We start from the raw sequence: 25872 nt of genomic DNA on the forward strand, positions 1-25872 counted from the left end.
CTGGGTGACAGAGCAAGACTCAGTCTCAAAAAAAAAAAAAAAAAAAAAAATAAGGCAAAGGGCTGATATACATGTAATTCACTGGCCTCACAGAATAGTAGCACGGACTTTTAAGGCTGCTATTTATTATGAGGGTAACCCTAATTACTAGCTACCTAGGATACTTTTGGTATTACACCTGCTGCTTGGGTGTAAATGTTAATAAAGCTTTATTTAACTCGCAGAAGTGCTCTGGTATGGACGATTATATTGTAAAGCTGTGAAGCTAGCAGGAAAGGTTATCTGTGAGGTTGGGGAATTCTCTTTCGATGAAGTAAATACTTTTGTCAGTGAGTAAGATTTGGAGGTGTTTCTCCCACAGCCAGAATACGGGAATCTAAGAACCAAGTGATGGAACTGGGAGTGGAATTTCACGATTTCACTTATGGCCCCAGGAATGTACAGATAGGGATTGCTAAGAGCTCAGATTCCTTAGTAGTGAAAATTGACAGCCTGGCCAACATGGTGAAACCCCGTCTCTACTAAAAATACAAAAATTAGCCAGGCGTGGTGGCACATGTCTGTAATCCCAGCTACTTAGGAGGCTGAAGCAGGAGAATCTCTTGAACCCGGGAGGTGGAGGTTGCAGTGAACTGAGATCGCGCCACTGCACTCCAGCCTGGGTGACAGAGTGAGACCCTGTCTCAAAAAAAAAAAAAAACAAAAAAAACAAAACCCCACAGAAAATTAAGGTTATTCTGCTAGGAAATAAACCTGAAATACTGGCTAAAGACATAGTGAACATAGGTTAGAAAATGGAGAAAATAAAAAATACTAACTATAGCTTCATGATCACATGTAGATACTAGGAATACAGTATCTGTACTTATTTTCTACCTAGCTGTCATCTATTTGAACTGATCTTTCTTTCTCCCATTTCCCCTACTCTTTTATGTAAGGTGTGTTGGTAGTGGGAAACTCTGCCATCATAAGGCCACAGGGTACAGAACAGGAGGGCAGGATCATGACAGAATTAAAGGAGGCCTGGGTATCACTCAGGCTTTGGACTCGGGGTTAGCTGTGACACTTCAGTTTGTTCTCTTTTGGGGGCTAATAAGTACAGTTGTGATTATTTAGCGTTAATGACACTATGGTAGGTGGAGATACTTGGAAGTTGAAGGTTTTGGAAAAGTAAATGAGGATGTGGACTGTCGAGGACATTTGTTCTTTCCATTGACTAATTTTCTTTTCGTGAATGTAGTCTTTTGTTTAATCTGTGTATTGAGTTTTTAGTTAAGTGGATTATATTTTCCTTTTTTGAAATTTTCTCTGTTTCTTTCCAGGTCTTCTGGTCAGCTTGGATGGTTTCTTCTTCTTTCATCGTACTTTCAGAGCTCTCTTGTAAATACATTTCAGCATTTAAGCTTACGTGTTTTGTATTCTGTATGTAATAAACCCAATATTGGAAGCTTTGTAGGTTAGTTTTGTGGATTGTTGTTTCTGTTGACCCTTGTTCATGATTTCTTCTCTTATGTTTTGTTGGTTGGTGCTTTTCCTTTGGGAATTTTCTGAGGCTTGAGCTTAAAGCACAATCCTCCAGAGGGGGCATACATTTGCTTCTGCTGAGCATATTGGAGGCACTCATAGGCTGGGGCCACTTTAAATTTGTGGCTAGATTATTCTTTTTGGACAGTCAGCTAATATGAAATCCAGGCTGAAATCTATTCAGTGTACATTTGTAGTTAAAACTCTTAGGGAATAATTTTATTTTTTTAAATCTGGAGCCAGGATTGATTCAGGCATGTATCCTTGCCATCTTCCCTAAGGATTCTGCCCTTCAAAGCCTTAGGTTCTTTGATCTACTCTCTATCTCTGCTAGGAACACTTGTTCTCCTTTCTCCTACATGTTGCCTTGTGATCCAGGTCACCAGGGATACGCAGATAACCCTAGGGAGGATAGAGTGTCTTTAGATAACTCCAATAGGATGTAATGAATTTGCACTTTTTCGGAATTTCTGGTCTACAGATAATTCCCTCAGTTTCCCATCAATGTGGCCATGCATTGAAAAGGTGTATGCGTGTTAAATGTACTGTACAGGAAAGGCTTTCCCTGACCACTGTATCTGTCATATTGTAAGAAATAGAATGCTATTTATATTTTTTAGTTTCTAGCCTGAATTGTAGCCTATAAAATGATGTTCTTTCACTTGTTAAAATTTTATTTTTGGTTCACCATAAGATTATTGTAACTTACAGTGTCTCCCTAGGCACTGGGAGAGAATGTGTGGCTCTGTAAGCATTGTAAGATACGGCAGATCCTCCCCACTACCCACTCAATGTGCTTCTATTCTGAAGTGAATGAGAGATGGGAAACTGGAATCTTCCCTTTTCATAGTTGGTCTTAGTTCTGCTGAGCCTTTCACATGTGAACATCTTACACAACAAAGATGATTCTAGTGTTAAAAGACAAACAGCACCCATTTTTTCTACCACATGGCTTAAAATGTGGATCAAGTATTTCAACTGGGACAAAACGAAAGAAACAGTAATCTGTTGAAATGTTGGTGGAACTACTGGCTCTACTGGACTCACTGAGAGATGCTATTTCAGTTTCTAGCATGACACCGTTTATGAGAAATCAAAAGTAATTTTGGCCACATACAATATTATCCTTACAAACTGACTTTAGATCCTAATTCCTAGATAAGCCAAGACTCCACTTTACTTATCTCTTGACTTGGGTTAATTAATAATTTTATTCACATTCTCCACTTGCTTATCTATTTTATGACTACTTGATCTATCAAATTCTGAGAAAGATATATTAAAATCTCCTAATAAAACTGTGTTTTTGTCATATTCTTACCCTGTTTCTAATAGTTTTAGTCTCACGTATTGTCTGGCTTTTTGTTGGGTACATAAAATTCATGAATATTTTATCTTCCTTATGGATGATACCTCCTATCACTATAAAATATCAGTTTTTTAGTCCCATTTAATGTCTCCTATTGTCAGTGCACCTGTAGGCATCTTCTTACCTTTAAACTTTCTAGATGAGAATTAGGCATAATACTTGTTCTCCCATCCCCAAACCAGGAGGCCCATGTTAGTTTCCCTGAGTAGTTTTCTGAAGCCCCCTCTTACTTGTGGGGAAGGATTCTTGTCCCCATGGCATTCGGAAAAGTCTCCTGGAAGAAATCCTTTCTGTCAGCCTTTCTCATGAACTCCCAGCCTTCTTTTGAAGGTGTCTTTGAATAGCTTAGAGGCTAATAGTAGAGGCTAATAGTGGAAATAACCAGTTTTGAGACACCCTCTTTTCAAATCCTGCATTGATAATCATGACTTTAGAACATGTTTGGGACATCTCTGTTAGTGATAGTCACCTTTAAATATCCTGTTTTACTGTGTTTTTAAAAATTACCTTTCTATTTTTGTCTTCATTTTTCTTTTATTTGAATAACTCACTGGTCTGCCTCTTCCTCATCACCCCAAATTCCTTAACAGTGAGTGTCCCCCAAAGCCCTTCCATTCTCTATAATCAGTCAGCTAACCTTTGTACGCTCCTCGAATCCCCATAGAAGGTACCTACATCCGTATTGTTAACTTTTTATTTTTTTATTTTATTTTATTTTTTTTGAGACGGAGTCTCGCTCTGTCGCCCAGGCTGGAGTGCAGTGGCTGGATCTCAGCTCACTGCAAGCTCCGCCTCCCGGGTTCACGCCATTCTCCTGCCTCAGCCTCCCGAGTAGCTGGGACTACAGGCGCCGCCACCTCGCCGGGCTAGTTTTTTTTTTTTTTTTTTTTTTTTTTGAGACGGAGTCTGGCTCTGCCGCCCAGGCTGGAGTGCAGTGGCCGGATCTCAGCTCACGGCAAGCTCCGCCTCCCGGTTCACGCCATTCTCCTGCCTCAGCCTCCCGAGTAGCTGGGACTACAGGCGCCCGCCACCTCGCCCGGCTAATTTTTTTGTATTTTTTAGTAGAGACGGGGTTTCACCGTGTTAGCCAGGATGGTCTCGATCTCCTGACCTCGTGATCCGCCCGTCTCGGCCTCCCAAAGTGCTGGGATTACAGGCTTGAGCCACCGCGCCCGGCCTAGTTTTTTGTATTTTTTAGTAGAGACGGGGTTTCACTGTGTTAGCCAGGATGGTCTCAATCTCCTGACCTCGTGATCCGCCCTTCTTGGCCTCCCAAAGTGCTGGGATTACAGGCTTAAGCCACCACGCCCGGCCCCATATTGTTAACTTTTTATCATCAGCTCTTCCTTTCCACTCCGGGCCCAGATTAGAAATCTTAACTGTTGATAGGGCATCTTCACTTAGATATCTCAATGTCCCCTCAAATTCAAACTCAGAACTCTTATCTCAACACCTCACCCAAAGAAAAACTACCCCATTACCTATTGTGCTCAAAGGAAATACCATTATTTTAATCACCTGGTCTAGAAAACATGAAACTATATTGAGTCCTTCTTTACTTGCCACGTTAGATTGATATAATCTCTCGTCATCAGAATCTTTTTTCCCTTCTTTCCATTCTTATTGCCACTAGGCCTTCCTTTGACCTCTTTCCTTGTTGACGTCACTCTTCTCCATTATCCATGTAGAGTTTATTTTTACTTTTATTTTAATTTTATTTTTTTTGAGAGGGAGTTTCACTCTTGTTGCCCAGCCTGGAGTGCAATGGTGCAATCTCAGCTCACCGCAACCTCTGGCTCCCGGGCTCAAGCGATTCTCCTGCTTCAGCCTTCCGAGTAGCTGGGATTACAGGTATGCACCACCATGCCTGGCTAATTTTGTATTTTAGTGGAGACAGTGTTTCTCCATGTTGATCAAGCTAGTCTCGAACTCCCAACCTCAGGTGATCCTCCCACCTTGGCCTCCCAAAGTGCTGGGATTACAGATGTGAGCCACTGCGCCTGGCCTGTTTTTCTTCCGTACCATTCTTTATGCTATTCTCAGGCTAATTTCTCTTGAACTATGCTTTCATCACACCGCTTTCCTTGTGAAGACACTAATGAAGGTGTCTAGGACATGGGCTGAAATTTACTTAAATATTATGAATTGTTGTAAGTTTGTCTCCCTCCTTTGTTTTCTTTTTTTTTTTTTTTTTTTTTTTTTATTATACTTTAAGTTCTAGGGTACATGTGCATGACGTTTATATCATGTATAACTCCCCAATGCAATCCCTCCCTCCTCCCCCCTCCCCATGATAGGCCCCAGTGTGTGATGTTCCCCTTCCCGAGTCCAAGTGATCTCATTGTTCAGTTCCCACCTATGAGTGAGAACATGCGGTGTTTGGTTTTCTCTTCTTGTGATAGTTTGCTAAGAATGATGGTTTCCAGCTGCATCCATGTCCCTACAAAGGACGCAAACTCATCCTTTTTGATGGCTGCATAGTATTCCATGGTGTATATGTGCCACATTTTCTTAATCCAGTCTGTCACAGATGGACATTTGGGTTGATTCCAAGTCTTTGCTATTGTGAATAGTGCCGCAATAAACAAACGTGTGCATGTGTCTTTGTAGTAGAGTAATTTATAATCCTTTGGGTATATACCCAGTAGTGGGATGGCTGGGTCATATGGTACATCTAGTTCTAGATCCTTGAGGAATCGCCATACTGTTTTCCATAATGGTTGAACTAGTTTACAATCACCAACAGTGTAAAAGTGTTCCTATTTCTCCACATCCTCTCCAACACCTGTTGTTTCCTGACTTCTTAATGATTGCCATTCTAACTGGTGTGAGATGGTATCTCATTGTGGTTTTGATTTGCATTTCTCTGATGGCCAGTGATGATGAGCATTTTTTCATGTGTCTGTTGGCTGTATGGATGTCTTCTTTTGAGAAATGTCTGTTCATATCCTTTCCCCACTTTTTGATGGGGTTGTTTGCTTTTTTCTTGTATATTTGTTTGAGTTCTTGGTAGATTCTGGATATTAGCCCTTTGTCAGATGAGTAGGTTGCAAAAATTTTTTCCCATTCTGTAGGTTGCCTGTTCACTCTGATGGTAGTTTCTTTGGCTGTGCAAAAGCTCTTTAGTTTAATGAGATCCCATGTGTCAATTTTTGCTTTTGCTGCCGTTGCTTTTGGTGTTTTAGACATGAAGTCCTTGCCCATGCCTATGTCCTGAATGGTACTACCTAGATTTTCTTCTAGGGTTTTTATGGTATTAGGTCTAACATTTAAGTCTCTAATCCATCTTGAATTAATTTTCGTATAAGGGGTAAGGAAAGGATCCAGTTTCAGCTTTCTACTTATGGCTAGCCAATTTTCCCAGCACCATTTATTAAATAGGGAATCCTTTCCCCATTTCTTGTTTCTCTCAGGTTTGTCAAAGATCAGATGGCTGTAGATGTGTGGTATTATTTCTGAGGACTCTGTTCTGTTCCATTGGTCTATATCTCTGTTGTGGTACCAGTACCATGCTGTTTTGGTTACTGTAGCCTTGTAGTATAGTTTGAAGTCAGGTAGCGTGACGCCTCCAGCTTTGGTGGTTCAGTGGTAGAATTCTCGCCTGCCTCCTTTGTTTTCTACCTTCCTCATTCAGGGCACTTTCTGCCTTCCTTTGCGACTCCACAAGCCGTAGACAATATGCTAACCTTTTGCTAACAGTTAGCTGCATTCCGTTATTAGTGTGATTTCTTTCACTGGAAGCGTCTGTCCCAGTCTTCTGGCCATGTAAATCCTACTGATGTTCTGTGTTCTCCAGAAAGTTTTCTTTTACTGCTCAAAATAGCATTACTCTTTCCCATCTCTGAATTACTATTGTGCCTGTCAATAATGCAAATAATTATATTTGAAAAATATCTCCTGTATTTTGCTCTGAGTTAACTTTTCTTGGCTTTTATGTGCACCCCTCCACCCCACTCCTCCTTCTCCAGGCAGCTTAATTGTAAATACCTTGAAGGATGAGACTGTGCTTATATTTGGATCTTTCACGGCAACTGAACCCAGGAAAGTCCTTAGAATGTAATTGTAAATTGATTAATTTAATTAACACTTAACATAAAATCTTCTACCCACATAGAATGTTTCATGTGATTGCTACAAAATGAAAAAGCAAATATGTAAATAACAAGAATAACAATGATTGAATGTATAGGATGCATCAAATTAAAAAAATGAGGATTTCATTTTGAAGAACTAATGCTAACACTATTACAGTAACACATATATTCACCTATAGTTTGGATCCAGGATCTTCACACGAAATACATATATTCCAGAATGGCCCAGGGGCCAAAATATATGGTTACCATTAGAACTGTTGATAATCTCGTATGGTTGATTTAAGTCTCCTGGTTTTCCCATAGCATAAGAAAAACAGTGTATATAGTTCTGAACAAGAAACAAAGACAAAAATTTTAAAGTCATTTTATGACTCTGATAAGCAAAATTACAGTCTCATTTCTCTTGAAAAATTATTTAGAGATATAATGGCTATTCCCTTCTATTTTACCACTGCAGTGCTCTATATAGCCCTTTAAGAGCTACACTGGGTTAAAATTTGATAAAAAGTGATGCTTAGTGAAAGCAAATGTATTTATAAACAATTAAATTAGAGTGTTGAGGATGTAAGCATATTATTTTCCTAAATTGACAAAATAGAAAATGCTCCAAAGATGCTTCACTGGGGACAGAAACAATTTTGATCACAAGGTACAGACACAACAGTCAAGATAGTACATCCTTGGGTTTTTATCTTCCCCTAGGATCTTCATTGAGCCCCATTACCATTACCATGTCTTTCTACGGGTCTCAGGATACAAACTCTCTCCTGCCTGCCTTTTAAAACACAGATGAAACAAGCCTGTATTTTTAAAGGTTACTCTGTTAAAACAAACACAATGAAAGCAAATGATTATTAAAACTTGCAGATACCTGATCCTACTATTACATGGCATTGCTTCTGGGTTCTTTTAGATCCTATATGTTTTCACATCCTACTTAAAGGACTCTTCCTCTACCATTCTTGCTCTCTGAAAGCTTCTCATTTGAAGGAAACAGGAAACCTTACAAGGCCATTACTTTGGATGTGTCTGAGCTTTTGTCTATCAACATCCTTCAGGGTTGCATGGCTTGGATGCATCCCTCAAAGCTCACGTGTTGGAAACTTGATCCCAAAAGTTGAGATGGGAAGTGAGGTCTAAAGGGTCCTACCAGGGGTTTAGATCACAGGGGCGCTACCTTCATCAATGAGTTAATGCCGTTATCGTGGGGTGGGTTGCTTATAAAAGGATGAGTTCAGGCCCCCTTGCCTGGCCTCTCACTCGCCCTCACCCTCTCTCTCCTTTTGCCTTCTGCCATCTGATGATGCAGCAGGAAGGCCCTCACCAGATGCCAGCCCCTTGATCTTGGACTTCCCACCCTCCAGAATCATGAACCAATCAATTTCTATTTATTATAGATTGCCCAGCCTCTGGCATTCTGTTATAGCAGTACAACATGTACTAAGACCATGGTATTTTTCTTTTTTCTACATATCTTGAAACATTCCTCCTTCGCGAACAACTGCCTAGTCAATAGAGCTTTGTGATGAATCAGCTCTTGCGTAGTCTCAAAGAGACTTCCTCATGGCAACTCCATGGATGAAAATGTTATCATGATTAGATGGCAATAACGATAAGCTCTAGAGGGAAGCTTACTGCATACTGCTGTATCCTCAGTCTGGCACACAGTAGTCAAGATACATTTACTGAATTAATGTGTGTTTTGTTTTGTTTTGTTTTTAGGGATGGAGTCTCGCTCTGTCACCCAGGCTGGAGTGCAGTGGCACAATCACCGCTCACTGAAGCTTCGATCTCCCAGGCTCAAGCAATCTTCCTGCCTCAGCCTCCCTAGAAGCTGGGACTATGGGCATGTGCCACCATGCTTGGCTAATTTTTTACCATTTATTTATTTATTTATTTATTTTTGAGACGGAGTCTCGCTCTGTCGCCCAGGCTGGAGTGCAGTGGCCAGATCTCAGCTCACTGCAAGCTCCGCCTCTCAGGTTTATGCCATTCTCCTGCCTCAGCTTCCCGAGTAGCTGGGACTACAGGCACCTGCCACCTCGCCCGGCTAGTTTTTTGTATTTTTTAGTAGAGACGGGGTTTCACCGTGTTAGCCAGGATGGTCTCGATCTCCTGACCTCATGATCCGCCCATCTCGGCCTCCCAAAGTGCTGGGATTACAGGCTTGAGCCACCGCGCCCGGCCCTTTTTTTTTTTTTTAAAGGAGATGGGCGTCTCACTATGTTGCCCAGATTTCTCTCGAACTTCTGGACTTAAGCAATCCTCCCACCTCAGCCTCCCAAAGTGCTGGGATTACAGGTATGAGCCACAATACTTGGCCTGAAATTTTTGAAAACTGTTTTATTCAGATGCGAGGTACAATTCTGATTAGGCCTGCCCTTACTTACCTGGATATCATGAAATGTGAGGATACAGACATATCCTACATACTATTACTTCCATTCCAATAATCAATTACAGTCGTGTACTGCATAGCAATGTTTTGGTCACTGACAGAACACATATACAATAGTGGTCCCATAAGATTACAATGGAGCTGAAAAATTCCTATTGCACAAATACTTACCATTTCCTGACATTATTCAGTATAGTAACATGCTGTTCATGTTTGCAGCCTGGGAGCAACAGGCTCTATCATAGCCTAGTTATATAGTGGGCTACACCGCCTACATTTGTGTAAGTACCCTCGATGATGTTTGCATAATGACAGAATTGCCTAACGAAGCATGTCTCAGAACATGTTCCCATTGTTAAGTGATGTATGACTGTATTCTTCATTTATTCTAGGAGATGAAATTGTCATCAAAGTCTGTAGCTAATTTAATAGTATAACTTTAACTAAAGAATTCCAGTAGCACCTCTTCCTGAGAGCAATGTTTGTGGATATTTGTCTTTTTTTTCTGTCTGTCCAGAGTCCATCATCATTTTTAATAGAATGCTGATTCCTCTTGGATATCATCAGAGTGAGGGTAATTCCAAGTCCCCACCTTTCATCCCAGAAGCTGACAGGCACAGATTCTTTTGCTCCCAACCCCAGGACATAACTGAGTTGGTGGCGGGGCAGCTCTACCAATCCAAGTTCTCTCCCAGGAATATGAATTAATAATGAGGGCTGCAACAATGAGAGGAATGTTTAGAGGTCGTTCATCAGAGTGCCAGTGCCCCAGCCAGGTTGAAGGACAACTGTTGGGAGTAATAAAATTTTAGGCTAAAATGCATTCCAGAAAAAAATGTAACATGTGACACGACTGAGTTCAGAGTCATATGCACAGGCCATCAAGATGAGGAGGAGTTTCACATGCATGTATTACATGGTAAAAATGGAAATAAAAAATTAATTTTAAAAATAAGAAAAAAGATTAGGAGGAGAAGGTGGCTTGCCATTTATATTCTGGTAACCACAAGTATGAGTGGAGCCAGAAGCCCAGTCTGACTAAATGGAGCAGAAGGCCCACTTGATACTCGGCCGTGTGTACGCCCCTGGCTGGTTGCCTTGGCTGTGGGTTCCCTCCTCGGGTTCATGGAACTGTGATATGAAAGAGCAGAGGAAGTAAATAGTAACCAGGGACGGGGAACACATGTGTCCAGCTCTACTTTGACAGACCTCTGGGAAAAGTCTAGAAGATATTTGTATAAAAAGCAAAGGAGGAGACCACAAGACGGACAGAGTTTTGTTGTGCATAGAGTTGTACGGACTTGTACTGTCAAGGAATTTTCGGAGAAAACAGACTTGTCATAGATCCTCTGGCTTCAGTTAGAGTCATTATAAAGAATCTAAATGTGTTGTGTGCCCATGTTGCCATACCTGCCCTGTCTGTGGCATCTTTCCGGGAAGGAAACCCCCAGGCAGCAGGAGACAGACTCAGTAGATTGACTCACGTGCAGGGTGGTGCCAGGTGCAGAAGCTCCAGGAACACAGCTTAAGCAACCTGTGCTGAGCTGAGGAGGCTTTCACTGTGTGTTAGTTTGTTTTCTGTTGCTTATAACAATACCTGAAATGGAGTAATTTATAAGGAAAAGGAATTCATGCCTTTCCAAGGAGGCTGAGAAGTCCAAGGTTAAAGGGTTGCATCTGAGGGCCATCTTCTTAGTGGGGACTCTGCACAGTCCCAAAGTGTCACAGGACATCACATGGCAAGGGGCGGAGCATGACAGCTCGGGTCTCTCTTCCTGTTCTTATAAAACTGCCAGTCCCACTCCCATGAAACCCACGAGTCCATTATCCCGTTAATCCATGAATCTGTGAATGGATTAATCCACGTATGGGGGCTCTGCCTTCATCATCCAATCACCTCTTCAAGGCTCCCCCTCTCAGTGCTGCCGCATTGGAGATGGAATTTTAACATGTGTTTTGAATTTTTGTCCCTTCCAAAACTCATGTTAAAATGAGAACTGACTAATCATCCAGGGAAGGATTTTTGAAGGATTCTTGTGTACAGGCCACTGCATCCTTCGTTTGATAAAAAGCCAGGTTCAGGAGTGGGAACTTAGGAACAGACGCCTCAATGAACACAGACCAGGACTAGGTATTCTAAGGGGAGAGATAAAGGCTGAATATTTCCTTCTCACTGAAAATTCCTCTATTTCCCTTCTTAGCAGGTCATTTTATTTTATGTAGGTGAATTATTCTATAATTACATTTTAATCATAAGCAGCATCCCTAAAACTCTTGCTTATATTTAATTTAAAAATATTACTATATGTCTCGATAAACTCCAAAAATCATTTTGACATTGCTTTCTGAAAAATCTGTTTCTTCTAGCATTTCTTGCCTTTGTCTACCGTTCTGCCATTGTGGTCTGTACCACTTTTATGAAACAATATGTTGGGTTAATGAAAAATAAGTAAAAGACCCATTTTTAATGTATCCCCACTTGAAAATAAAAAATACCTTATATTTTTTGGTGCAGCGTTCTTCCAGGTCAAAAATAAACTGTGAAACTTGTCCTACCAAGTTAGTTCATACATAGGTCCATGAACTTAATTGGAAAAGGACGTGGTATATTCCAAATATGTTCAGATGCTGTGCATATATCATACAACAAAGCATTGCTAGCAAAGACTTAATAGCCTTGTGTCATTATATATTTTTGTATATAGACATGCAGGAATATTTATATTGTTTCCTATTTCGTTATTTCCTAATGTGAATGATGATACCTGCTGACTCTTGCTTCTTTTTCTGTGTCACTACCAGAAAGATATCACTGCCTGATATTTCCTGTTACATTATTAAAACTCCCCCCTCCCTTGCCATTATTGTTTTTTCCCCCTTCTTTTTTCATGTGAAAGCCCTCTTGATCAAACCACCCAGCCTCTTAGAAAACAAATCTCTTGGCTGGCCATGGTGGCTCATGCCTGTAAATCCCAGCACCACTTTGGGAGGCTGAGGTGGGTGGATCACCTGAGGTCAGGAGTTCGAGACCAGCCTGACCAACACGGTGAAACCCTGACTCTACTAAAAATACAACATTAGCCAGGCGTGGTGGCACGTCCCTGTAATCCCGGCTACTTGGGAGGCTGAGGCAGGAGAATTGCTTGAACCTGGGAGGCGGAGGTTGCAGTGAGCTGAGATTGTGCCATTGCACTCTAGCCTGGGCAACAAGAGTGAAACTCTGTCCCAAAAAAAATAAAAAAAAAAAAAAAAGGAAAAGAAAAAATAAATCTCTGCTAGCCTCATGCATTATACTCAATTTTTAGCCTTTTTAGCCAAGGACTTTCCTGTCTAGTATCTTCAGCCACTTCAAGAAACTCAAATCTGATTCTGTATTGTGTGGATGTAGACAAGCACTCAGTACCCATATTCTCGCTTTCCTTCTCAACCTCCAACCTTACCAGGAGAACTGTGAAAATGCCACTTTTGCTTATGAGTCCTTCAGTGTTTTCCCTAAGAATTTACAGTCCCCAGAGCTACTTCCCTGAATTTTTTTTAAATGTAGGTGTCGTTCATCCTTCTAGAATCAGAAGGACTATGTAGCAATCAGTGTAGCTCCAATAACTGGAAGGCTTTCTATTTCATTTCAGGTCTATGTTTCAGGAAGAAAGCAGCCCCGATTGTCATGTTGAGTTCAGATACAATGTAATAATGACACCCATCAGTAAGAGTAGCCTTATTCACGAGGACATAACTAGTCTTTGCAGGTGCCTGCTTTCTGTTATATTCAGACTTCAGACTGAATTCACCCTTTCAGTGGTGAGCTTTAAGTTTCTCATGCAGTAGAATCGAATATGTAGGGCCTGGTGTGGGCACTCCACAGTCTTTCTAGACTGTACGCTACTATTTCAATTGTTCTTAAACATAGTCCCCAGATCAGCATATCAGTATCATCAAGGTGCAAATTTTTGGGCCCCACCCAAGACCTGCTGAATTAGAAACTCTGGGAGCGGGACCCAGCCATCTATTTTAACAAGATCTCTTGGCGATTCTGATGTATGCTCAAGTTTGAGAACCATTGTACCATATCATACCGATTGAGGCAGGCTTCATGGTTGTCAGTTACCCAATGAGCTCACTGCTTCTTTGGAGTATGTTATTTCGGCAGAATCTTAGAATATTTAGGTGCCTTTTGTAAGATATGGGGATATCATCCTCACCTATCATTTATACCTATCCCTAACTCCAGACCCCTGGATGTCCTTCAGTCCTTCAATGAAAAATCAGGAGGATAAGTTTTCTTTTAACTGATTTAATTACCAGTTTAATTCCTTATGATTTTTATTTTTTGATTTGATCTTTTTTTTTTCTTTTTTGAGACAAGGTCTCACTGTGTCACCCCGGCTGGAATGCAGAGGTGTGATCATGGCTCACGGCAACCTCAGCCACCGGGGCCCAAGTAATCCTCCCACCTCAGCTTCCTGAGTAGCTGGAACTACAGGCGTGCACCACCGTGCCCAGCTATTTTTTCTTTTTTTAAAATTTTTGTAGAGATGGGGTCTTACCATGTTGCCCAGACTGGTCTTGAACTCCTGGGCTCAAGTGATCCACCCACCTTGGCCTCCGAAAGTGTTAGGATTACAGGTGTGAGCCACCGTGCCTGGCCCCTTTATGATTTTTAAATAGTAGAAAAGTACTCTTTAGAACAGGTATATGATCTATAATGAATTACTTTGGTCCACAAATATTTAATGAGCGCCTACAATGCATTAGATGCAGTGAACAAAACAAAACTTCCCTCATGGAGCTTACATTCTAGTAAGGGAGCTAGAAAATAGATTTTTGAAAGTAGGCTATGTAATGTGTCATAGTTATAAATGCTAATGATATTAAATAAAATAGGGGAGGGAGGCTGGGCGTGGTGACTCAAGCCTGTAATCCCAGCACTTTGGGAGGCTGAGGCAGGTGGATCACTTGAGGTCAAGAGTTGAAACCAGCCTGGCCAACACGGTGAAACCCCGTCTCTACTACAAACACAAAAATTAGCTGGCGGTGGTGGCACATGCCTGTAGTTCCAGCTACTCAGGAGGCTGAGGCAGGAGAATTGCTTGAAACCAGGAGGCAGAGCTTGCAGTGAGCTGAGATTGTGCCACTGCACTCCAGCCTAGCAGCCTAGGCAACAGAGAGTGACTCCGTCTCAAAAAAAAAAAAAAAAGGAAAGAAAATAGGGAGGGACAAATATGGGCTTTCATGAAAGTGAGGGTTAAGTTTTTCCATATGGTGGCCAGGGAAGTCCTCATCGACGACTTGACTTTTCAGTAAAGACCTGAGGAAGTAAGGGAGCTAGGTAGTCTTTAAAAAGACTCACTCTTGATGCTTCCACATGTTTAACAGATATTTAATAATCTGCAAACACATATTTACAGCAGTGAAAATTAAAATAGCAACACAGAACCAACAAAAGATCAAATAGAAATTAAGATGAAGCATTTTAAATATACCATGATACAATATAAAAATAGGATTTCATTTACCCAAACAAATTTAAATCCAAAATGTTTCCATCAAGTTTTTGTTAATAGCAAAATGCCAGATTAGTTATTCCAAATAAACAATTTGCAAGGCAATGTGTCTCTTACCTCAGGTCCCCAGACTTCTTCTAGGGGGAGGTGCTTGTTCAGTTCAATCATTGACTTCCATGTCTGTGCTTCATGTAAACAACCACTCTGTCAAAAGATCGCATATACATGTGGGTAGGTAGAAGTTTTCACATCAACTTATTCCTAAGTATTTAACGTTTTGTTGCTATTGAAAATTTTGTATTTTTAAAACTTTTATTATTTAAGTGTTGGCTGGTAAACAGAGGAATTATTGACAATTGATTTTTTGTATATTGATCTTGTGTTGAGAGAATTTTGTTTTGAGACAGTCTCAGTCTGTTGAATAGGCTGCAGTGCAGGGAAGATCATAGCTCACTTGCAGCCTCGAGCTCCTGGGATCAAGTGATCCTCCTGCCCCAGCCTCTCGAGTACCTAGGACTACAGGCATGTGCCAGCATGCCTGGCTAACTTTTAGTTTTTAAATTTTTGTAGAGATGGAGCTTCGCTATGTTGCCACGGCTGGCCTCGAACTCCTGGCCTCAAGCCATCTTCCTGCCTCAGCCTCCCAAAGTGTTGGGATTACAGGCATGTGCTTGGCTGGGAGAATTTCTAAACTCACTTATGAATTCTAATTGTTTCACATGAACAATTGTGTCATCTGTGAATATGACAGTTTTATGTTTTTCTTTCCCATCCTTATACCTTTTATTTGTTTTTATTTTTTTTTTCTTATTACAAAGATCTTCAGGAATAGTATTGCATAGCAGTGGTGATAACACCAGAGGTCAGGAGTTTGAGACCAGCCTGGCCAACACAGTGAAACCCCACCTCTACTAAACATACAATAATTAGCTGGGTGTGGTGGCGCGCGCCTGTAACCCCGGCTACTCGGGAGGCTGAGGCAGGAGAATCGCTTGAACCTGGGAGGCAGAGGTTGCAGTGAGCCAAGATTACACCACTGCACTCCAGCCTGGGTGACAGAGTTAGACTCTGTCTCTAAAACAAAACAAAACAACAACAACAAAAAAGAAGTGGTGTCAACGGCCACCCTTGTTTTGTTCCTGATTTCCAAGTGAAAGTTTTCAAATTTTTACCATTAAATACAATGTTTGCTAAAATTTGTTGTATCTATATTTCAATAGGTGAAGGATGTTTCTATCTCTTCATAATTTTCTAAGATTTATTTATTTATTTATTTGTTTAGAGACGGAATCTTGCTCTGTTGCCCAGGCTGGAGTGCAGTGGTACGATCTCAGCTGATAGCAACCTCCACTTCCTGGGTTCAAGTGATTCTCCTGCCTCAGCCTCCTGAGTAGCTAAGACTACAGGTACGTGCTACCACACTCGGCTAATTTTTGTATTTTTAGTAGAGACGGGGTTTCACCATGTTGGCCAGGGTGGTCTTGGAGTTGACCTCAAGTGATCACCTGCCTCAGCCTCCTGAAGTGCTGTAATTTTTTTCTGAAAGTTATCAGCTCCAAGATAGGAATTGAGCAACTCAGATACAGGCATGGATAAAGCAGAAAGATGGGTGTCTCAAGCTGCCATAACAGCAAGCAGAAATAATACTGGAAAAAATGAGATATAGATAGAGATTCAGAGAAATCGATATTGGCAAGATGGTGCTGGAGAATTGAACTATGGAGCTCACGCTGGATAGGAAGGGAACGGAGGAAACATGAGAGAGAGAAGGAGAAAGCAGAGGGTTCAATACAGCAGATGGCCAGGTTGTGTGAGACAAAGTAGGAGCCTGGAGTAGTGTGAATAACAATGAGAGAGCTAAAGGATTGGGGGTTGAGGCCAGAGGGTAAACTGTTTGAACTGAAATGCAATTTTTTTTTTTGAGACAGGATCTTGCCCTGTCACCCAGGATGGAATGCAGTGGCATGATCACAGCTGACTGCAGCCTTGACCTCCTGGGCTCAAGCGATCCTCCCATCTCAACCTCCTGAGGAGCTGGGACTATAGGTGTGCACCACTACACCAGGCTAATTCAAAATTTGTGTGTGTGTGCAGAAGGGGTTCCACTATGTTGCCCAGGCTAGTCTCAAACTCCTAGGCTCAAGCGATTGTCCCCCTTCAACCTCCCAAAGTGCTGGGATTATAGGTGTGAGCCACCATGCCCCCATCCTTAAATGTAGTTTTAATGGGGGCTGCTATATTAGTTATTAGTCAAGATAGTCTCTACATGCTGCAATAATAAACCCCAACTCTCAGGAGATTTACAGAATACAAATTTAATTCTTTTTTTAAAAATTATTATTATTATTATTTTAGACGGAGTCTCTGTCACCCAGACTGGAGTGCAGTGGCGTGATCTCAGCTCACTGCAACCTCCGTCTCCCAGGTTCAAGCGATTCTCCTGTCTCAGCCTCCAGAGTAGCTGGGATTACAGGTGTGTGCCAGCATGCCCAGCTAATTTTTGTATTTTTAGTAGAGATGGTGTTTCACCATGTTGGTCATGGCTGGTCTCGAACTCCTGACCTTGTGATCAGCCTGCCTTGGCCTCCCAAAGTGCTGGGATTATAGGCGTGAGCCACTCTGCCCAGCCAACAAGTTTAACTCTTGATCACATACAGCCCAATGCAGATGTCCTTGGTTAGATGGTTCTGACGATGCCTCTCCTCAAAGCTGTGAATTAGGAACCAAGGCTTTTAAAAATGTCTAGTGGCCCCTTGCATTCCAGCTCTCATCTACGTCAGCCTTGCTTGTTGGTATAATACACTGATGTAAGGTATGATGGAAGGCGTGAAGGTTCACGTGATTCCTTCTTAGGCACTTCATCTGGAAGTGACACCTATGACTTCTGCTCATATTCCAGCCATGAGAACCAGTCATATGGCCCCACCTAGACGCAAATGCATCTGGGAAATGTAGTCTCTGTTTAGAAACTTTCCCAGCCATACCCCCGTAGGATGGGGGGCAGAATTCAGAAGTCAATGGTGATTGTGTTCAGGGCAGGAGGAAAAGTGATCCAGTTCTGAGTGTATGGTACCAGTAAGTAGGGATGGCATAGATGTCGACTGAATGGCAGGAGCCTCAAACAAATGGAGTTATACTTACAGCGAAGAGACAATGACCTGGAAGTGATACAATATCTCTTAGTGGCCTTTTGGCTAAGGTCAAGTGCAGGAATGATACTATGGATGAGGGAGAACATCAACCCCAAATCTCACCCTTAAGTATATGGGGTGAGAGAAAGAGTACTCTTGGTTCGATAGAACTGTAGGAAAAGGGTTATCCTCTGAGGCACTTTTATTGAAGAAGGATCTACAGCACTTAACCTTGAGGCATAATGGAAAGGTTTGAGAAGGAAGAGAGTGACAGGAGTCTGGACCAAGGGAGAAGATGGATACAATAGTATAGGGATGAGACTGTGCAGAGGAAGCAGACAGGAGAACTTACATACTAGGTGCTGAACAAGTATAGATGGAATGTGTGGTGGGATGGATGCATTTGGTTACATAATTGAAAAACAATTGCTAGGCACAGTGGCTCATGCCTGCAACCCCAGTACTTTGGGAGGCCGAGGCCAGTGGATCAATTGAGGTCAGGAGTTCGAAACCAGCCTGGGTAACATGGTGAAACCCTATCTCCACTAAAAACACAAAAATCAGCCAGGTGTAGTGGCATGTGCCTGTAGTCCCAGCTACTCAGGAGGCTGAGGCAGGAGAATCGCTTGAGCCCAGGAGGCAGAGGTTGTAGTGCGCTGAGATTGTACCACTGCACTCCAGCCTGGGCAACAGAGCGAGACTCTTAAAAAAACAAAAGCAAAAACAAAAAACAAAAGAAAGAATTCTTGCAATACTCTGGGGAGCGGCAGGTGGAACTCAGTTCTCTTGGCTGCCATCTAGGTGGGTTATAGTTCTGGATAATTAAGGTGTCTGGTAGATAAGAACATTACTTTGGAAAGAGCCATCCCTGTTTTTTTTTTTTTTTTTTTTTTTGTGTTGTTTTCCGAGTGAAATCTATGGGGAATATTAGAAATCAGTGCTGGTAACTTCTAGGGAGGCTCCATCGCGACAGGAGGTCCTCAGGGCAGAAAGGCCCACACAGGGAGGGGAAATGTGTTGACTGGGAGTGGCAAGAACACTTTGCTGTGGCCTACAAAGTGAAAGGGTAGAATAAGGGAGATTCACCAGGGAAGCCAAGAGCAATTCGTCATGGAGGGTGGAAGGAAATCAGCAGAGTGTAGGGACATTGAAGTCAAAGTCAGCAGGGTCAAATGATGCCGAGAAGTCAAGTGGAGACGAAGCCCAGAGTGTCCATTTGACTTAGTGCAAAAGTGATAAACGTCCTAAAGCCAAAGGCAGACCCATAAATACTCAAACACCGAATACCGTTTGGAGAGAAAAGAAGACTCAGAGTTGCGTCATCCTACTATAAATGTAATTTTATTTTTTTCTGACCCCTTTATGTCTGTCTTATGTGACAACAACTTCCTTTTTTCATAAATGAATTTGAGTAGCCATATAATTTAATCTAGAGGTGATTTTTTTTCCTTTCCACTGCTGCCTTATTCTATTTGCCTTAGATTGCTTATTTATAAATTTAAAACAGAAAGACATTGTCTAGTTGCATGCTAAATTCTGGTTAAATCCAAAGATGCCATACCTGTGCCATAGTATTATTAAAGCTATAGTCATCCCTGCCATGTATTTCCCACACTATGAAATTTGCTCCAACGTCTTTAACGTAGCCATTATCATCAAATCTGAAAGAAACAACACACAGAAAGATACTAGTTTAATATAAAATAGAGGGGTTAAGAGTTCCAACTTCTGAGTCAGAAGTGCTGAGGTTTAAATCCTGTCTTTTTTTTTTTTTGAGACGGAGTCTCGCTCTGTCGCCCAGGCTGGAGTGCAGTGGCCAGACCTCAGCTCACTGCAAGCTCCGCCTCCTGGGTTTACACCATTCTCCTGCCTCAGCCTCCCGAGTGGCTGGGACTACAGGCGCCCGCCACCTCGCCCGGCTAGTTTTTTTGTATTTTTTTTAGTAGAGACGGGGTTTCACCATGTTAGCCAGGATGGTCTCGATCTCCTGACCTCGTGATCCGCCCGTCTCGGCCTCCCAAAGTGCTGGGATTACAGGCTTGAGCCACCGCGCCCGGCCTAAATCCTGTCTTTATCACTTCATAAAGTGATAAAGTAACTCTGGGGGAGTTAAACTCTTGAAGTCTTGATTTTTTTTTTCTGTAAAATAGTAACAGCACCTATTGTTTAGGTGTCTTTTGACAGCTGGATGAAATAAACAGATGTTCTTTCATTCACCTCTCAAAATAAAACCTGATAGTAACAAAGGAGAAATGTTTTACTTTTTGACCATTTGGAACTCTAAGTTCTCTTCACTGGACAGGGTCCATCTGTTGATCAGGTGAGGGTAGCTTAGGCACTGCTGTCATGGGTGTTAGCAGGGAGAAGGATGGCAGGATGTGATGGATGGAGAAAGGGCAGAGCAGGATGCCCTGGTGTCCTGTAGCTCATATATTCATTGGCTGCCTATTATCTACTAGACGTACTAGAGAATGAAACCACAGAATTATTGTGATGAGAACGGAGATGCTGCAGATCTCCCCGTAGGAGGAACCAGCTGGATGGTGTGGCTGAGTCTGGAAGGATCAGTGATGTCGGTAAGTTGAGGTGGGACTGAGAAGCAGATGTAGCCTGTACGCTCCCTGGATCTATAGTCACGCCTAGCCCATGCTCAGAGAATGGACGACAACTTCTGTCAATAGCAGACACCGGCGAAGGGACTCCAAGATGGACTGGCTGCCCCTGCTTTGATGCTGGGGCTGGAGACACAGGCCCCATTGGCCTTATTTACCTCAAACTCAGTGAGTGTTCAAAAGAGCTGTAGTGCTTCATATTAATATTTTTCTCCCTGCCACCATGTGAACACAGAGGCTTGAGCTCAGAGGTAAAAGTTCAGTTCTTGATAAAGTCGTGCCTTTGCACACCAGAACTTGTGACCGTAAGAATGGCTGCATGTTTTGCTTCTCCATCAGTTACTCCCATATTTCTGAATGAAATTGTGCCCCCTGCCCGTTGGGTAGAATTTCACTTAGGACCTTAGTGTCAGGCACTTGTTTCGAGGCTGCTGGCTCTGGGACTGTCGCCCCACCTTCTCCATCTGATAGAACTTCTTGCTGCACTCACTTCTCTGTCTCTATCATCCAAAATAACCGGTCCTTGACAGCGTCTCCTGACTCACTGCCCCATCTCTGCTTCACCTCGCAGTTGTATCTGGCTTTCTAGGTCTGCTAAACTTGCTACCACCCAACCCTTGTTATTCAAAGCATTTATAGTCCCATTCTCACAAACTGGGGACAAAAATTTCAAATGTCAAAAAGTGGTACCTGAGAATAGGTACCTTTCCATCCTACTTAGTTTTGAGAAGTCATGAAGAGATGAACTCAGAAGGTTAGTTCTTAAACAGCATGACTAGCTAGGGATTGGAGTATTGGTGTTTGGCTTCTTTTCTGATAGGGAAGAAGGCCACAGAAAATTCAAAAACTCTACTGAGAGCTCTGGAACCCTTTCCCAACAGATGAATACACACGTGTGTAGGCACACGCGTATTTCTGTATAGTTTCAGAGATTTGGGTCAGGCTTTAGCAAAGCTCTAATTCTAGGAGCTTTGGAAAGAACAGAATGTTTGATTGCATTTTCCCAAAGTCACCAGACTATTGAATTATTACTATTTATAGGTAATTTAGAGATGGGGTCTTGCTCTGTTGCAGAGGCTGGAGTGGCACAATCATAGCTCACTATAACCTCTAACCCTTGGGCTCAAGGGATCCTCCTAATTTTAGGACTACAGGTATGTGCCACCACACCCAGTACATTTTAAAATTTTTTGTAGAGATGGGGAGTCTCACTATGTTGTCCAGACTCATCTTCAACACCTGGCCTCAAACCATCCTCCCGCCTCTGCTTCCCAAAGCACTGGGATTACAGGTGTGAGCCACCACGCCTGGCCAGATTCTTAAATTATTAAGAACTAGTGCAAGCCATATGTTTTATTTGAAAAAAACAAAATCTTAATTGAACTGAGCTGGCATCTTTCGCAAGAGCAATACGCTACAGTGTCATCTAGTGGCAATAAGTGTAAATTACATGACCCATAATTTCTGGATTTGTAAAGATCTTTCATAATGTTTAATTTATATCATTGAAAATATCTGACAAAATACTTGTCTATGTAAGTATGGCTTATTTTCATGAATGTTCTTTAATGTAGGGTATGATACTAATTAAGCCTCAGAAATGCAGAAATGTTACTAGTTGGCAACTCTGCCTTGCGATTTGTAACCTCCCCACGATGGCAGTTCCATTTTGGGAACTGGGAAAGAGGCCTCTCTGTGGACCTGCAAACCTATTAGACGAATCCTTGTGGCTATCCCATTGTATTAACCATGGCTTTAATCTTCTGTATTCTGATGCCATAACTTCTGGGGCCTTGTGCTCTCTGGGGGGTCTGCGGAAGGTCAGCCAATTCCCAGAGATAGCAAACAACTCTTCCAGGAGCCCCTGCCTATGAAAGGGGGTTCTTTATTAGTAGCCCTGGGCTACTATCCTCCTACCCTCATCACCCCAGAGGCAGACACCCTACAACCAGGAGACAGTCCCTAGTCCCCAGAGCGCCATTGAAATTATTCAAAGTAGCCAATTTCAAACGTGCTTACCCTGCCTCTCCTATTCCTTCCCACAGAAACTGCAATAAGGCTCTGCCCACATTTCCCCCTCACTCCCTCTGCCTCCTGACTGACCCTGGCGTTTCCACGTGTGGCCCCGTGGGGCGTGCCTTGCCCCCAGTTTCCAGGGATCTGTATGTATAATACACTTCCTTCCTGATGGTCATCTCCGCGTCTGTATACCTTATCATACCTGACTAAAGCGAATCCTCAGGACCCTTAAAACACCCACAATATCTGTTCCTGAACTCCCTGCAGGGTAACAAAGAAATCCTGCCCCATTGTTTCCTCCAGGGTTGCTTCTGTGGCACTAAATTCTAGTTTGGGATTGGAGAGTAATAGACTCATCATCAAATGCTAGTAAGCGTGAGGCGAGCCCTGGGACTCTGAATCCAGCTGTGATGACTTCGGTTCCCAGCTGGATCACACTCCCAGGACTGGCTTCCTTCTTATGAGTGTTGGACAGTGAATCTATCGTCCTTTTATTGGTCAAACTCTGCCGAGCCTTGTACCTGAGCCATTCCCTATAACGATAAGGCATTTATTATAATCCAGAGGCCTAGACTATGGGCTAATTTCCCAGTGGCCACCCCTGCCGCTGATGCTGCTGATTCTCAAAGCTTAATTGATTCGAGTCTGCCAGAGTCTCAAAGTGAGCAGCTAAATTCACCTCTGATGAATACCTGATCGGCTGCCCAGTTATCACCTATGTGTGCCATCATTCAATGGAACTGGGCGTGGGCCTTACTGAGCTGCCCCTCTGTCGCTGGCCTCTAGTATTCAGTTCATTATCTTAGGAGAATTGGAAGCAAAAAGTTTGACCAAGTGATTCGTAGTAGCAGAGAGACAAATAAGTTATTTCTAGAAACAAACGCTGCCACAAGAATCCCAAATAGTGCCGTTCCAGTAGACTACTCTCCCGCCTCAGCCTCGCCCATCCCCGCTTGTCCCCTCATCTGCCCCTTGAAAAAAAACTGGTTTTTAATTTAGATGTGTATAACTAGTTATTTGAATATATTTTAATATTGGAAAAATCCTTGCCCTGTCTCAGAACCAAGCAAGACTCACCTGTTTTTTTTTTTTTTTTTTTTTTTTTTTTATTTAATTTGTGTTCATTTGCCTGTGAAAGGCAAGGGCTGAAGATAAGGTCGCAATGTTTATGTTTTTGGTCTTAACTCTGCCAGTCTAATTAGAATTTCCTGCATCTAAAATGCTGCCTTTTACTTATTGAAGGGCATTTTAATGGTTTATTTATTTATTTATTTATTTATTTATTATTTTTTTTTTTTTCTGAGACGGAGTCTCGCTCTGTCGCCAAGGCTGGAGTGCAGTGGCCAGATCTCAGCTCACTGCAAGCTCCGCCTCCCGGGTTTAGGCCATTCTCCTGCCTCAGCCTCCCGAGTAGCTGGGACTACAGGTGCCCACCACCTCGCCCGGCTAGTTTTTTGTATTTTTTAGTAGAGACGGGGTTTCACCATGTTAGCCAGGATGGTCTCGATCTCCTGACCTCGTGATCCGCCCGTCTCAGCCTCCCAAAGTGCTGGGATTACAGGCTTGAGCCACCGCGCCCGGCCCATTTTAATGGTTTATGTGTCGTATCAAATAAAAACACTTCTCACACTTATAGATGACCTTGTCATCTTTTAAAAGTCAGTGTGACAAGAAATAGTAGCAAGTTAAACTTTACTTTCAGACTCTTTACTAAGTCAGACTTTTAACTTAGGATTGTCATTAAACAGCCATTCAAAAACATAAGACTGTAGAATTCCTGTGTATGTGTGATTGGCAGTGGCGCTTTGCCAACTTATTAGAAGGATTAAAGTAGAGGAGTTATATACAAAATTATAAATTATAGGTGATCATAAGACTTAAGAAAATTAAAAACAAAATCTCAGATCATGAAAAAAAAAAAGAAATCAGGGAGGAACTAAGTAATTAAGGGGGTGCTACCAGCAAGGAAGCAGGAAAACAGGAGAATGAGCTATCCTGGAAGCCAGATGAAGAAAATATTTCAAGTAGGAGTAAATGATTAACCATGTCAATTCTTGTCAATGAGATCAAGGAAGGTGGGACCTGAGCATTGACCATCAGTTTAGCTGAATGGAGGGCACGGCTCATGTTGGCTGGCGGTGCCAATAGAGTGGTGAGCACAAAGGCCAGACTGAGGGCAATTTGGGAGAGAATGGGAGAAGAGTTGATGACAGTGACCACAGAAGCTGAAGGGCTAGTAGGGTCAAGACAGGGTTTTTTGGTGTTTTTTTGTGAACATGCTTGTTGATTTTGTTTTGCTTTGTTTTTTGGTGGGAGAAAGACCTGTGTATTTCTAGGATGAGTCAGTAGAGAGGGAAAAGTTGATGATGGAGGAGAAGAAGGAGAATTTCAGGAGCAATGTTCTTGATTAGGAAAACCGGTGGGGATCTAGCTTACAAATGGAGGGACAGGCCTTAGACAGATACACAGACAGTTCATCCATAGTGACAGGAAGGCAGACAGAGTTCCTGGTACAGTTGCTTGAGGACAGACAGATATGGTGGTGGAAGTCTATGGAGGATCCCTTCTAACTGGTGTCACCTGTGAGTCATTCATGTTCCTCATTCTCTTTCCCTTACCACTCACATCTATCAATGATCAAGTCCTGCCTATTATAATCACTCATTTTCTTTCTTTCTTTTTTTAAAAATTTTACTTTAGGTTCTGGGGTACATGTGCAGAATGTGCAGGTTTGTTACATAGGTACACATGTGCCGTGGTGGTTTGCTGCACCCATCAACCCATCACCTAGGTTTTAAGCCCCGCATACATTAGGTATCTGTCCTGATGCTGTCCCTACCCTTGCCTCCACCCCCGACAGGCCCCAGTGTGTCTCATCACTAATTTTCTTATATACAGGATTCTTCTTCTTTGTCCTTGTTGCTATTTCAGTCATCTGTTTTTCTCCTCCTAGTGATGCAGGTGAACCCCAAACTTGGGGCTCAGCTTGGGAGGTTTTTGGCTTCACTCAGGAAAGAATTCAAGATTGAGCTGATGGTGAAAGAAAGAGAGTTTATTAGAGCGAAGTGTACAGCAGAATGGCTGCTCTGTAGACGGAGCAGGGCTATCCCATAGGCAGAGTAGCACTCATGGATAGCTGGCTAGCTATATTTATACTATTCCTATATATATGCTAAATAAGGGGAGGGCTATTCAAGAATTTTCTAGAAGGGGGCAGGGAC

General features: G+C 42.3%; 1 protein-coding gene across 9 annotated transcripts in view; it reads right to left on the reverse strand.

Annotated features, from left to right (window-relative positions):
- The window catches only part of CATSPERE (catsper channel auxiliary subunit epsilon), a 176075-nt gene that overhangs the window by 26451 nt on the left and 123752 nt on the right, over positions 1-25872 (reverse strand). For 7 of the 9 annotated variants that reach the window (XM_033198650.1, XM_033198652.1, XM_033198653.1 and 4 more), the window contains 3 exons: positions 19582-19681; positions 15007-15093; positions 7161-7318 (listed from right to left, as the gene is read on the reverse strand). In XM_033198650.1, coding sequence (XP_033054541.1) covers positions 7161-7318; positions 15007-15093; positions 19582-19681 — 345 coding nt within the window. Of the gene's footprint in view, positions 1-7160; positions 7319-15006; positions 15094-19581; positions 19682-24211; positions 25682-25872 lie in introns of those variants that run through there. The other 2 variants (XM_033198651.1, XM_033198657.1) reach the window with 2 other exon arrangements.

The sequence above is a fragment of the Trachypithecus francoisi genome, unplaced genomic scaffold (genome assembly GCF_009764315.1).
Source record: "Trachypithecus francoisi isolate TF-2019V2 unplaced genomic scaffold, Tfra_2.0 Lachesis_group5, whole genome shotgun sequence".
NCBI lineage: Eukaryota > Metazoa > Chordata > Mammalia > Primates > Cercopithecidae > Trachypithecus > Trachypithecus francoisi.